A 14,776-nucleotide genomic window follows, 5' to 3' on the forward strand; every position below is an offset into this window, starting at 1 on the left:
AGCTGGGTATTTACATCAGGTGACCAGGATTTTTCCCTAAATCGGAAGGGGGGCAGAGGGTTGAGATCTAAGAAACGTAAAAATTAAAAATGGCTTCCTCCCACCCTGTCTGCTAGCCCACTCCTCTTTCCCCCAGCACTACAACTGCTTGAGCCAGGTTTTTGTCCAGTAATAGGTAGTGACCAATTAAAACCTAATTAATAATATTAACTCTTTGAAGGCAGGGATTATTTCATCTTTGTATTCATATCCAAAGAAACTGATCAATCAGATAGTCAACAAGCATTTATGAAATTCCTGTCAAGCACTCTTCTAAGTGTTGGGGATACTCGGAAGGGCAAAAGACATTGCCTGTCCTCAAGGAGCACCCTGTCTAATGGGGAAGACAACATACAAATACTTGGTACAAACAAGCTATAGACAGGATAAATTGGAGATGATCTTAGAGGGAAGGTCCTAAGAGGTTGGTGAAAAACTTCTTGTAGAAGGTGGGCTTTTAGCTGAGACCTAGCTCAGGGCCTCACACATAGTAGTCATATAATAAATGTTGATTGAATTGAATAGAACCGAGACTTGTGAACTAGTAATAAAGAAACAAACACTGTAAAAAAAGTTTCAGATATTTTTGATGAGTATGAAATTCCATCTTATTTTGACAGATATTCGGTTAATCTGTAATAATAATCATGCAAGTGAATTATTAAATAAGCCGTTTGACCAATCAGCTTTCTAGCCTTTAATATTATATCACTCTACCCAATAAAACATTGACCTCCTGCTCAGGATTGGCTAATAGAACTCTGTTGCTGATTCATAAGGTATATTTCCATCAGAGGGAGAGAGAGAGAGGGAGAGAGAGAGAGAGAGAGAGAGAGAGAGAGAGAGAGAGAGAGAGAGAGAGAGAGAGAGAAGGAGGGAGGGAAGAAGGCAGGCAGAAAAGAGAGAGACAGAGAGACAGAAACAGAGACAGAACACCTGAGCAACTGAGCATGCTTGAACATGCTATGAAGGGGTGATTCAGATTTCCCTAATGCTGCTCTCTGGTACTGAGTAATTTCAGGGTACCCTCACTGATCCCCAGAAAGATTTTCAACAACCTTCAGAAGAGGAGTAGGTAGAGTTGGTCTTCAAAACCAAAGTAACAGTTATTTCTCTGAAAGGAAGAAAGAAAACAAAAATAATGAAAAGAAAGGAAGAAGCAATGAACATGACTATTTTTGCAATATTCCATCTTCTGGTTTAATAACTTGAAAGTGGATTCAAAACCCTGCTGTAGCTATTTCTACATGTATGTACTATAAATCTAGACCTAGAAAGGACCTGGAAACTCACCAAATCTAAGACCCACCCTTTATTTTATAATTGAGGAAAGTGAGGGGATGACTTAACCCAAGGTCATGCAAGTAGTAGGCAGGAAAGCTAGAATTTGAACTCTGGTCTTAAAATTTCAAGCTTAGTGTTCTTTCCACTGTTCCATCCTCCTTCACTTAGAACACTGACAATAAGAAATCTATAATATTCAGCTATCTACATGATTCAAAATGAGTGATAATCCCATTCATTAGCTTACTGTTCCATTTATCTGCTTTTCTGAGATAATTTAACTCCTTACATGCTAATGAGAAATTTAAAATCAGATCTTGTTTCCATTAAAAACTTTTCTACCTAATAAGCCATCTTGTTGGTTACCAGTAATAACATGTGCTATTATGATAGGAAAGGAAATTATGTGCATCTAGTAAATTAGTAAATGTCATATTTCTTTTATATGCAATTTTGTTTGCCCAAACATATATATTTGTAAATTTATTTCTTCTTTAATAAAATACTGGCATGTTTTGCTCTGAACAATTACACATAGCCCTTTCGACTTTGAACTGTTTTCACTTTGTCATGGGTGGCGGTCAAAGGACCTAGAAGATTGGAAGTTGAATGTATTTTTCTAGCAACAGCATCTGGGTTCTTGGCAGGCACCATGTGCAGGAGCTCATGTTATGTTTGTAACTCTGTTATATTTCTAGCCAATCTAACACGTGGTTAGATTATGGAGGGTTTTCATTGACTATCATGTTACTGTGTGTGGTGTTTATCATGTATAGAGAGAATGTTAGATTTGGAGTCAGGGGTCTTGAGTTTGAAGCCCAGCTTGGCTACCTGTGTGATTTGGGGGAAGTCAATTTACTTTCTTGGGCTTTGGTTTCCTTGCCTGTCTATTAGAGGGAGAAGGGCTGGCCTACATGAGCAGTAAGTAAGGCCAACTTTAAACTTTTAACTTTAAAATGACAGAACTAGATCACACACAGATTCTTTTTTCAACCTAAATCACCTAAAGTCATCTTTGATTCTTAGAACACCAGTCTTTTAAACTCACTGAGTAACAGAATAGCATGTGCTTTTTATTTTAAAAATTGTGTTAATTTAATTGCACACACAGGTATATATTCACATGCCCAGGGTCACACAAAAATTTCCCTTGAGACTCTTGGTCCACAGAACAGACTTTGATTTTAGGCCCAATTTCTAGCCTCATAAATCAGCTACTCTCGTGAGTATGTTCTGATCGTTTGGCCAAGATGTAGTTGTTTAAGTTTTACCTGGTGACCTGAGGCCTTGTGACTAGCAAGTTAAAGGGGCATAACCAACTCAGGAAGACTGGGGGAATGGATATCTCTTGTCCTTGTGCTGTCTACCCAACACTTGGTAACAAAAGGGAAACAATCCTAGCAGCTTCCAGGCTACAGACTTCCAACTATACTCACCATTTAGAATGCCTGTCTTCAGGAACCAAATGACTCATTGTTTCAGATGTTGAACTTTCATCCCTGTAAATAAAGCATGACAGATTTACATGGCTTACTTAAAACATTCATAAGTGCCGGTGCCTCTCAGACGTAGGGAGATTCTGAATGCAAAACAGAGGTGATGGGTATGCCTTTTGGAATTATTGACTAATGTGAGCAGAACCCCAAGGGGAGCCAGGAATTCAGATATTTTTACATTTGGTCCCTTGTTCATTCTCTGATGTGTGTAAATGTGAGGAGAAGAAAAGGGGGAAAGAGGGAAAGGAGAGTGTGAAAAAGAAAATGGAGGGAAGAAAGAGGGAAGAGGAAGGAAAGGGGAAAGGAAAGAGAAAAGGCAAGAGAAAAGAGGGAGGGAGAGAAGGAAGAGGGATAGAAAAGAGAGATGGGAAAGAGAGGGACACAAGAAGGAGGAAAAGGGAGGAAGAGGAAGAAGAAAAGGGAAGAGGAGAAGGAGAGAAGAGTGAGAAAGGAAGAGATACTGTGAACATTTTTCATTTTCAGTATTTGTACTTAAATTCCAACTGATTCCCTATGAAAGGGGATCAATTGTGCCCCAATTTCATGATTGTCTGAAATTATGGAAAATAAAATCTTCCTTGACACAAATATTGGGAGGTCCTTTTTCTGGCATCTCTAATCAGTTTCTCTCTCTCTCTCTCTCTCTCTCTCTCTCTCTCTCTCTCTCTCTCTCTCTCTCTCTCTCTCTCCTCTCCTCTCCTCTCCTCTCCTCTCCTCTCCTCTCCTCTCCTCTCCTCTCCTCTCCTCTCCTCTCCTCTCCTCTCCTCTCCTCTCCTCTCCTCTCCTCTCCTCTCCTCTCCTCTCCTCTCCTCTCCTCTCCTCTCCTCTCCTCTCCTCTCCCTACCTCTTCCTCTCCCTTTTTCTCTCTTTCTCCCTTTATTTTTTTCTCTCTCCCTCTCTTCTTCTGTCCCTCATTCTATGCCCAGCCTTAGTTTTGGTTAGCTATGTGGGTTGGTTGTCACGAATTTTGGAAATTCAGATAGGCCTGGGAACCCTTGCCTGTTGAGTTTGCCTCAACTGCTCCCTGAAGGCACTGGCAGAAGCCAGGATTTGGGATCCTTTGTTGGGGGCCTGCTCTCAGTGCTTAGGTACATTTTTGTCCCTTTACATGTATTTGCATAAACTTTAATTTAAAAAATCTGAAAACACCTCCACATGATTATAATTACCTTAACCTAATTAGTATGGTTGCATTTAAAAATGTTTGCATTTTAAAACAAATATTAAAATAAAATTCTACAACACAAATCACCCCCAGTTGCCCTGGGATTGTTTTTTTCAGGCACTTCAGGGGATGTTGTTTGGGGTGGGGGGGGGGACAAGAAAAAACCCAAAAAAACAACCCTTTTCCCAATCACTACATTATTTCCAAACTTTGAGATACGCTTCCATCTTTATCTAAAGAAAAAAGCATAGTGGCAATTTCTTGAGTGGAAGAATGGAAAAGCACCTCTGATTCAGGAAGCAGGATCAAAAGTCCAGATACAGTGCCGATTATGTTTGTATCAATGAATGAAAAAGCATTTATTAAACATTTGCTGTGTACAAAGCAATGGAGACCCAAAGAGGAAAGAAGCTCCCATTCTAATGAGGGAAACAAGCACATATGTATGTTTCAGCTGTAAGTCAGATGGAATTTCCCCTATGGTTCATAGGTGCAGTGGCAAAGCAGATGGCAACGCCCCATCTTTAATGGCATTTCTACTGATAATATTTTCTGATTCTGATTGAAGAGCCATTTGGTGGCCAGGACTTTAGTAGCAAAACCTTTTTTTTCCTGGGTCTTCAGTAGCTTTGGCTGCTGAAGAAGGCAGGGCCTAGACATGAACATTGAATTAAGAATGAGAAGATTGGGATTCTAGTCCCTGTTCTGTCCTTAGTGCACGATGTGAACTTGGGGGAGCCGTTCATCTCCTCCTCATCTCTAAATGAACAGGTCAGACTAGGAGATCACTAAGGAGTCTTTCTTATAGCCCAAGAACTAGAAAATCTCCAGAAAAATAATTTAAAGTCACAAGTTTAAAAAAAGATTTCAAGAAATTATAAAGTTGACTATTCACTAAAAAAAATGTAGCAAATCTAACCCTAGACTTTTGAGGAGGTAGAAACAAATAATTAACGGTAAGAACAAAAACAAATAAAAATTTTCATTCTGTCCCCTTCCAGGCCTGCTAAATCCCCTTCTGATATGCATTGCTTTCTTCTTTTTCTAAGTAGTGATAGTTCATGAATATAAAATTCTTGGACATCTAGGTGGCCCAGTGGACAGAGTGCCCGGCCTGGAATCAGGAGTACCTGAGTTCAAATCTGGCTTCAGACACTTAGTAGTTGTGTGGCCCTTAGCAAATCATTTAACTCTGTTTTCCTGAGTGTCCTCATCTGTAAAATGGGCTGGAGAAGGAGATGGGAAACAACTCCAGTATCTTTACCGAGAAAACCACCAATGGGATCATGAAGAGTTGGACACAACTGGAATGAATGAACAACAGACAGCTGTAGATCTGCTAGTTTCTCTCTGTAGCATCTTGCATAGTAGATCTTTAGACTGTTGAGTGGAATTGAATTTAAGAGCCTAGAAAACTATATTCATTGTCAGGTAGACCTAAGTTCAAATCCTGCCTTGGAGACTTACTAGTGTGACTCTGGACATGCCACTTAACTAACCTATGTCTGCCTCTGTTTTCTCATCTGTAAAAAAAGCAGGTTGGACTCTATGTAGCCCACTAGATCCCTCCCAGCTCTAAATCTATGAGTCTGTGGATTTCCACATTCCCTTGGATGCTTTGTAGTTACCATACAATTTATGCTTCTGCAGAACTTTTCTTGTCACAGTCCTGTGAGGCAGATTCCACAAGTTGTTTTATACCTCTTTGACTTATGAGGAGGAAGCTGAGTCTCAGAGGACCATATGTCATACGCACCCAGATACCCTGCAGTTTAGTGTCCAGAGGAAGCTTGGTAGAGTGAAGAGTCCTGAGTTTGGGTTCAAAGCCTAGTTCTTCTACTTATTATAAAGCTATATGACCTTGAATCAGTCTCTTCCTCTCTCTTTGCCCTTGGAAAATGAGGGGAGTTGACTTGAGTGACCCCTAAGACCTTACACAACTCTAAGTCATCTTAAATTTGGAATTAGGGATCCTTTCCATGTCATTCCTACAGACCTGTTTCTCTTATATGTAAAATAATCACCCCCTTTAGTGAGAGAGGATATGAAAAAGTTTGTGGGTCAGACACACCATAGGAAGCTCAAGGTGAGGGCATAAAGGAGAGGGATGAGTGTGGAAGAGAGATAGGAGAACAAAAGCGGGGCGGGGGGGGGCAGAGACTGAGTTGGGCAGAACAAACAGGAGAGGAAATATTAGCATTATGGATAAGGATAGTGAAGCAAGAAGGAGTGAGAGACACTTATAACCAGGCACCAGTTAGCCCAGGTATGCAGGAATGAGGAGGGGCAGCTCTCAAGGCCTCCAAACCTCCTCTCCTCCAGCCTCCCCCACTTCCCTCTGATGTCATATTGTCTTGTCTATTATGGTTCCATTCCAACCTCTCAAACAATTAATACTTTGGTTCTTCTCTTTATTGAAAAATTCAGTTTATATACCCAATTCGGAACATATTTAATTTAATGGATTTTTTGGTTAAATTTGTAGAAGGAAAAAAAATTACCATCTCTTTTTAGATGATTACCAGCTCCCCCCCCCCCAGCTTTAGTCCATAATGATTTGTTACTGACACACTTCCTTCCCTGTGTAGCATGAGCAATCAATCAGGCTGCTTAATTACCCCTGCCTCCATCCCTACCTCCTCACTATTGAACTTGGGCCTCTTTATGTCGTCCCATGCTTTGTGGGCAGAAGGCAAGCTGGAATGGGCACCAGCATTGTTCAGAGTGGCTAACAAAATCAAGGGCATCCAACCTTAGAGCCATCATAGAGTGAAAGCCTGCAGGCCCAGGAGCTCAGGGTTAGAGGATATAAATCATGCGGATGCATTAATGTCCTCCTGCCAACAATCCAGGCTCTGTAACTTCCCTCTCTCCCTCCCCCTCTGACCCCACTGCTCTGCCGAGCCCGCCATAGTGAGATGAGACATGGGCCATGAATGACTCTCACGCAGCCTGATGAGGGAGTTGGGTCACAGCAACCCATGCCCCATGCCATTAGCCTTTGTGTGATGCTGGAACAAGAGGGGGTGACCCAAAGCCAGAGGGAGCTCTGCCTGGAGGAGATGCCTCAACCTAACTGAATGTGGCCCTTCATTACCCGTCTCTCTTCTTGTTTTCCTCCCTCCCCCATTCTTCTGGGAGCATTTTGTCTTTTTTGCAGGTCTTATTTAAAGCATAAAGATAGTGATGGTGCTGCAACTTCTTTAAAATATCCCTTTAGTGTAGAAGTGGCAAGAGTGAGTGAAGGGACAGCTAGGTGGCGCAGTGGATAGAGCACTGGCCCTGGAATCAGGAGTATCTGAGTTCAAATCCAGCCTCAGACACTTGACACTTACTAGCTGTGTGACCCTGGGGAAGTCACTTAGCTCCAATTGCCTCACCAAAAAAAAAAAAAAAAAAAGAGTGAGTGAGCATGTGGGAGCTTTCAGCAGAGGGCATCATCACAGCAAAGGGTAGGAGAATTTGGTGGAACTTGGCCTTAACATGGTAAGACTCAGAGTCAGAAAGCCTCAGGGTGAATCTCACCTCTGCTCTCTCCCACCTGTGAGGCCTTGGGCATCTCTCTTCTCTGTGACTCAGCTTCCTCCTCTGTTAAAGTAGGGAATTGAATGTGATGATATCTAAAGTCCTTTATAAATATGATGAATCCATGGGTATTTGTCTTTTATACTAAAGGGTAGCTGTCAAAAAGCTCAAGTTCATTGCTCTGCTCTGTCACTCACAGTATCATCTGTGTGACCTGGGACATCATATCACCCCCTCTGGGCCTTAGTTTTCTCCCCTGAAAAGTGACGAGTGATGAGGTTGTAGGAGATGATCTCTCATGTCCTTTCCTGATATAAATCTATGATCCTGGTGATTCTTGGAGTTGACAGCAGAGGGTCACAGGCTCCATCTTTCCCTAAGACTTTCCCCCAGCTCCTCTCTTCTTATTGATGCTCTGCATGTACTTTCTCCTTGTATCAGTTTTATTAGAAAATACGTGAGCAGGGGAAGAAGGTGTGTGTGCCTGGCTCCCTGCCCTGGGTACCACATGGACTGTCTGGAGAGGACAGGGCTTACAAAATGGAGGAGGAAGCCAGTTTCCCAAACCAAAAAAGAGAAAGTTACTTAGAGCTGACTTGTCTCCCTCTGTCACTATAGCTGGTCCCTTGACAGTAAACCCCCAACCCCTTACCCCCCACCCCCCAATTTCAGGTTGAGAAAAAATCTTTTAAGAAAAGGTACATTCCGTAGTTCTGAACATTTAGACATGAGCCAACCAGCCTAAGGCTTCTCACCTTAGACAGCTACCCTTGCTCTGTAGAAAGAAAGAAAAAGTGCGTTTGGTTGGGTTTCACCTCCTGGTATCCTGATACGGTCTGGAACAAAGGTCCATAACCTTCATAACTGTCTAACAGTCTGGTGGATCTCATGGATCCCTTCTCAGAATAATGTTTTGAAATACATGAAATAAAATGCAAAAGATTATAAAGGAAAGCAGTTGTATTGAAAGACTATTATCAAAACATTAAAAAAAGATCGTGGACCCCAGGTAAAAAACTGCTGTTCTTGTGCCTAGCTCAAGTCCTCACAACTCTTCTTTTCTCACCCTGCCCATTTGTAGGATGTCAGAGCAAACATTTTGGCTTTTGCTGCTTCTTTTTTTTTTCCTTAGGACTTCTAAGTGTGTTTCACAGCTGACCTGGGCTGGCTTCATTTGCTATATGTCCACTGTAAAATTCCATTATGATATCACTGGCTGTGACATGAATTCACATATTCTGAAGGGTAAATAATTCCCTCCCCCACCCCCCTTCCCTTGGAAAAACAAGCAAACAACTTAACACAAACAAAATCACAGCAACATAGTAATTGGCATTTTAAAAAAGTCCACATGGTACAGTTCTATATAGAACTGTAAATGACCTGCTTCTGCTGTTAATGCAACCTTATAGCAAGTATACAATTTAAATTATTTTTTATATTTATATTTTAATAATGTAAGTGTTATCTCATTATGATCAAACTATCAGCAAGAATGAGACAATGTTTAGGCTTTGAGCCTTGGAAATGTTTGTTTTCTTTATGCAACATTTAAAAATGAAGAGCATCATTCTGTTGGAACCACTGTAAATTCTAGTTCTTGTGAAGTTTTTATGAAAGCACAGGAACATGAAGTGCTCATGGTCCCACAGAGAGTAGGTTGCAGAGCTGGTATTTGCATCGCAATCCTGATTCCTAATCCAGTACTCTTTTCATTGAGCCACCCAGCCTCATTTTCATGCATATCCACCATGTGTTTAAGAAGGGGGGGGAGAACCCAACTATCCCATTGCATTGTTCCAAATGTGAAATGGGCAATCTGTGTTTACAAAGAGTATAATGGAAGCATAAGTGTTTATGGGACTTTGCCTCAGCCTTGCTCTAACCTCTCCCATGCTGCAGTTTGTCAAATGCTCAACATTATTTGGGGTATCATCTTTATGGGCTGTGATGAGTAGCTGGGCTACAACCTTGGTGGCTTATATTTAATGATGTTTTTCGAAAGCCAAACCCAACATTTAATCAAAACTTTGCCTTCTTCTTAGACATTGGTCTTTTAAAAAGACCATTTTTAATGGCTCTACTCTTGGATTCACATGATATTAAAATGGAAAAAGAGACTCTGTCTGAAATGGTTAGGGAATTCTCTGACTAAACCTGGGGAACCTGGCATTTTATATACTAGCAGGAAAAATGATGCAGACAGACTTAGCTCAGTTTTAAATTTATAAGCGACCAGATGAGGAAGAATCAGTGTTGCTCGTTAGTTACCCTGGGACTGTCTAATTCATATAGAAATTCGAGGGTTTATAGTAGATTCATAAATTTAGGTAATTGTTATCCAATAGCTAATAAGTCTACATTTTAATGAGTCAGCTTCCATAGACTCTCTTCAATGTGTGATTAAGCAGCTAATCTGGGGCTCCATTAAGGTCCAGAAGCCCAGCTTCCAGGAATATGAAATCCTGCTATATTCTGCTGAGGTCCTGTCTGATGCTGAAATCCCAAGCTTCTGTGATCTGGAGAAAGAAAACTATGAGTGAGTGGGGTCCTGAGTGTATGTGCTCTGCCTCTCTCCCTCTCCCCCTAAGCAAACAGTTCTGAGGGACACAGTGCACAACCAACTTCAGAACCCCCTTATTTCAGGACATGGACCCACAATAGGCAATTAGGTGACTGAAGAGGAGGACCAGATTCCAAAACCAGGGGGTTAGGTTAAGAAGTAGCCACTTAATAACATGCTTGGTATTTGCAGACTTTTCTAAGCTATCAATGCTAGTATATTTGGGTTATATTAAAAATGTGAAACTGACTATTTAACACTCTAATCATAAAGTTTAATAAAATCAGAAAGCTGTAATGACCCTTTTAGGTAAAAGATGGCCAGAAGGGTATTCTCCTCTATACCCTCAGATACAGAGTTACTCTCTATCATTTAGGCTTGAGATCTCTCATACCTAAGGATTCTATTCTAATTAAATTAGTATGAAGCCAGACCACACAGTGGCTGGATAGTGATTCTTGTCCCTTTGTCTTACTCTAAAGTAAAAATGAGGCTGGGTGGATCAATGAGGAGTGAACTAGACCTCCAGGGAACATTATGGACCAGTTTTGTTGCCATATGTTCTCCAGGATTGATCCTGCTGGCTCATTCCTAATACCACTGCAATCCACCTATAAAATCAAGGCTTGGGAGGAAGCCTGGCATAATGAGTTGAGCACTGGACCTGGATTCCAAAGATTCCGAGGTCTGAGTTCCTGCTTTGACTTTACCGCTGTGCAACTGTAGGCAAAGCATTTCTCTATGGGCCTCATTCTCACCATCTGTGAGGTGAGGGGGTTCGATTGGCCTCACTAAATGAATTTCAAGGTCCCTTCCAACTCTGACATTATGAAATCTCTAGTAGCACTGACATTTTATGAATCATTTCCTTTAAATCACCATAAGATAGCTTAAATCAAGTTTATTTTCCTTGAATAACTTTAAAGAAAAAAAAATTACTTCACACCTTGTGCGATGTAGGTGGCTTTATTGGAAACCCAAAACACACAAATATCGGATCCTCTACTATGTAGAAGCAAGACATTTTGAAGAGGGCAACCAGAATAGTAAAGGCCGTGGATTTTTGCCCTCTCAAGATTGGCAGAAGGAACTGGAGATATTCAGCATAGCAAAAAGGAACTACATCGAGGGAGGGTAGAATGATTGCCACCTTCAGATATTTGAGGGATGATCATGTGAAAGAGATTTATCTTCACTTTAGGAATATTAAATGGAAGTTTTCAGAAAGGTAAATTTAAGTTTTATGAAAAGAAAAAATTCTCAGTGTTTAGAGGTGTCCAAGAGTAGAATAGGCAACTTTGGGAAGGAATGAGCTTTTGGAGACCTTCCTTTAACAGGACTGGATGGCTACCGGTAGGGGGCTTCTACTGAAGTTGGTACTGGACCAGATGAGGTCTGTTCCAGTTCTGGATGGGATGTGATGCTTCTTACTGAAAGTTGTTTTGGAATCTTAATAAAGCAGCAGAAGGATTTATGATGATTGTTACCTTATGGAGCCTCAGTTTCCTCATTTGTTAAAATAGGGATTGGACTAGCAGATCTTCCTTCTGCTTCTAAGGCTATCCAATCGGGATCTATGCTTTAGAACAAATGGCAGAATTGTGATTCTGGGGATGAAATATCATATCCAGTTTATAGAGACAGAAGAAACAGTGAGCTACCTTCCATTTGGAAGTTTCCCAAATTTATTTCTTCTGCTTTGATCCTGATGAAACAAGGCTTAGGGATTGAATGAGTTATTTTCCCTTCTGGGCTGTCGCCTATGGCTTTCATGAGGCACAGTCTCAGAGTTGCCATCCTCTTTGATGTGCCGGGGCCACAGACTGTACTGAGTCCTTGTCCACTAGTACAGAACTTGTCTTCCAGTGGATGGAATTGGCATGAAGAAGAGTTTGACAAGAGGAAGAAAAACAAACGGGCTTCACTGGAGAAATGCAGAACCCTTCAGGTTTCAGAAGTCTTGCCCGCTGACCTGGCCACTTTCTTGGAGTCAAGCCACACAAGATTCATCAATTGGAACAAAGAAGGGGTCTAGAATTTTTTTTCTTTATACTCAGCCATCCTTAGATTTTTGACTCTGGCCCTCATACATGTATTTGTCTAGCCCCTGAGTCATTGCACAGTATTCACAGTATTGTGAAACTTTCATTTCTTTGGAGACTTGTTCTATTAGAAAAATTGTTCCAAAGAAAGCAACAATTATGACATAAGCACATCTGGCTCTTGCAAATTATTCCTTATTAAGCTTTCATTTAATTACATGTGCTGAAAGGTCTGCTTTTGATTACTGTAATTTTTTTTATTTGTCCATCTGAATGATAGTAATGTTGGAAATTACATACAAACCACCTGGTTTTTTTCCCCCCTTTCCTTTCCCCACCCCCACAACTAATAAGGCAAAGTTTTAACTGATTTCCATGTGGTTGAAGAGGCAGGCTCTTCCTTATGTGGGATGGATGGAGCCTTTGCCACTGTTAATTCAAGGTGAGGATTTAGCTGTTCTTAATCAGGAAAGAACAAATCTTAGTGTGTCTTCCAAGCAATCATCCAAGTACTCATTGCTGCTCTGAAGTTCATCTCTTTGTTATCCATAGTTCTGGGTGATGCTGCATGGATTTGGTTCATGGAACATCATCATTTCAAAAGAAACATAACTGCATGTAACCCAAAGGGCAATGGAAAAAAATATGAATGGTGGGTGTAGCCAGGTTGTAGTGTATTACCAATGGAGACTTGCACATAATGTAAAAATGCATCATTAACACCCATGACGAAACAGAAAGAAGTGGGCCTATCCTATAATATTACTGATAACAACAGGCACAAGAATTCACATTTTCTGTAGTGTTCTAAGGCTTATGAAAAGCTCTCCTCACAACAACACTGAGGTAGATGGTATAATTATTATTATTCCATTTTTACAGATGAGGCTCACAGTAGTTTAGTGACCATGGACAGCAAATATATAAGCCAAGAATTCCATGTTCATGGTATCCAGGAAACATTAAAAGAGGAAGGCCTCCATTATAGTGTATTGTATGTGGGGCATTTGTAGAAAGACATGGATAATAATTGTATAAGATAATAGGATTTTAGAACTGGAATGGACTAGATCATTTGGACTAACTCACTTTTTTATAGATGGGTAAAATGAGTCTCAGAGAGATTAAATAACTTGCCCAAGGTCACATAATAGTAGAGTCATAATTTGAACCCAAGTCCTTCATCTCCTAACTACAGTGGTCTTTCCACTATACCATCCTACCTCCTTTCATGAGAAAGCATGGTAGTAATCTTCACTGCTTTGGGGGAGTGAATGGATGGAAGTGTAATATTCACACGTGAAATAGCAGATCCATTGAAATTATCATAGTATCCCAGGTAATAAATTGTGTTAACTTTATTTAACATTATGGGAATGGGACATACATCCTTTTCAAGTCTGACTTCAATAAACATGGTTTTGTTGTAAAGTTTAAAAATTGTGAGTGATTAGTGTCCAGATTCAAGTACTGTGTCAGGTCAAATTGAGTGAATAAGAAACTCATCTGGTCTCCTTTGGAAGTTTGTCAAAGGAAAGCTCAAGGCAGAAAGCACTCTAGAAGTGGATTTGATTAAGCAAAAAGGCAATGGGAAAGAGAGAGAACCACTGAACTTCTCAACTCATTGCAGGGCTGGGGGGAAGTAAGTAAGGGAACACATCCCGTTGACTATGAGATAGGCTGGCTAAGTTACCAGATGTCAGCTCCTTCACATGAGGGGAACATCTTGCGGGTAGTCCTTTGGCCAGGAAAAAAAGAACTACACCTCAGTGCAGTCATGTCAAGTAACACAGGGTCCTTTCCCATTGTGTTGGGCCATCTTTCAGGTGACAGGAATAGGGGGCAAATATGCTTTGAAATGGAAACAGCATTTCCTTTCAGATCTCAGAGGAAATGGGAGGAAAGGGGACTTGGCTATGCCCTACTCAGAAATGAGGCACTTGAAAATCTAATAACTCCTGGTGGGTTTGGGAATTCTGGAAGAAGAGTGGATTCTCTAGAATCAATTCTCTTTCAATGTCATCGATGATCTCACCTGCAGAGTTGGGTCTGGCCCAGTCTGTACAGAGTAGGAAAAGTGAGTGATGCTCTCACTGTACACTGAAGTCTTGAGAAGGGCTTGGATAAGCTCCTCAGTGGGGGATTTAGGAAGTTTGCATAGCCAAACATTCAAGGGAAGATGCCCTTTTCTCAACCTAACCCAAGGAGAATGAGGTGGTGAAACTCTCAGGAAAAAAAAAATCAGTATCTAAGACTGTGACACCCTGGTAAGTCTTTCTAAACTCCACTTCACCCCCATTGAAGAGAGAAATGTCTTTGCCTTTCCTGTTTTGCAGCAGCTCTATGCGGCCCAGCTGGCCAGCATGCAGGTGTCACCTGGTGCAAAGATGCCATCTACTCCGCAGCCACCGACCACAGCAGGGGCGGTCTCACCTACGGGGATGAAAAATGAAAAGAGAGGGACCAGCCCGGTAACTCAAGTAAAGGTACTTGCCTCTTGTGGGGATGTAGAGGGAGGGTTTAGAAAATGGCACTGTGAGAAGCCGAGAAGCCCAATCTGTGTTGTGGAGTGAGCTGCAGGGAACAGTAGCCATCCATTGTGGTCAATTTCAGGAGTGTGTTGACAAACAGGTGTTTCTGTATTGAAAACAATAGTGCTATA

General features: G+C 41.1%; 1 protein-coding gene across 1 annotated transcript in view; it reads left to right on the forward strand.

Annotated features, from left to right (window-relative positions):
• The window catches only part of SOX6 (SRY-box transcription factor 6), a 375,577-nt gene that overhangs the window by 266,711 nt on the left and 94,090 nt on the right, over nucleotides 1-14,776 (forward strand). The window contains 1 exon segment of the mRNA XM_043971912.1: nucleotides 14,451-14,600. Within this exon segment, the coding sequence (XP_043827847.1) occupies nucleotides 14,451-14,600 (150 nt within the window).

Source organism: Dromiciops gliroides, chromosome 6 (genome assembly GCF_019393635.1).
Source record: "Dromiciops gliroides isolate mDroGli1 chromosome 6, mDroGli1.pri, whole genome shotgun sequence".
Taxonomy (NCBI): Eukaryota; Metazoa; Chordata; class Mammalia; order Microbiotheria; family Microbiotheriidae; genus Dromiciops; species Dromiciops gliroides.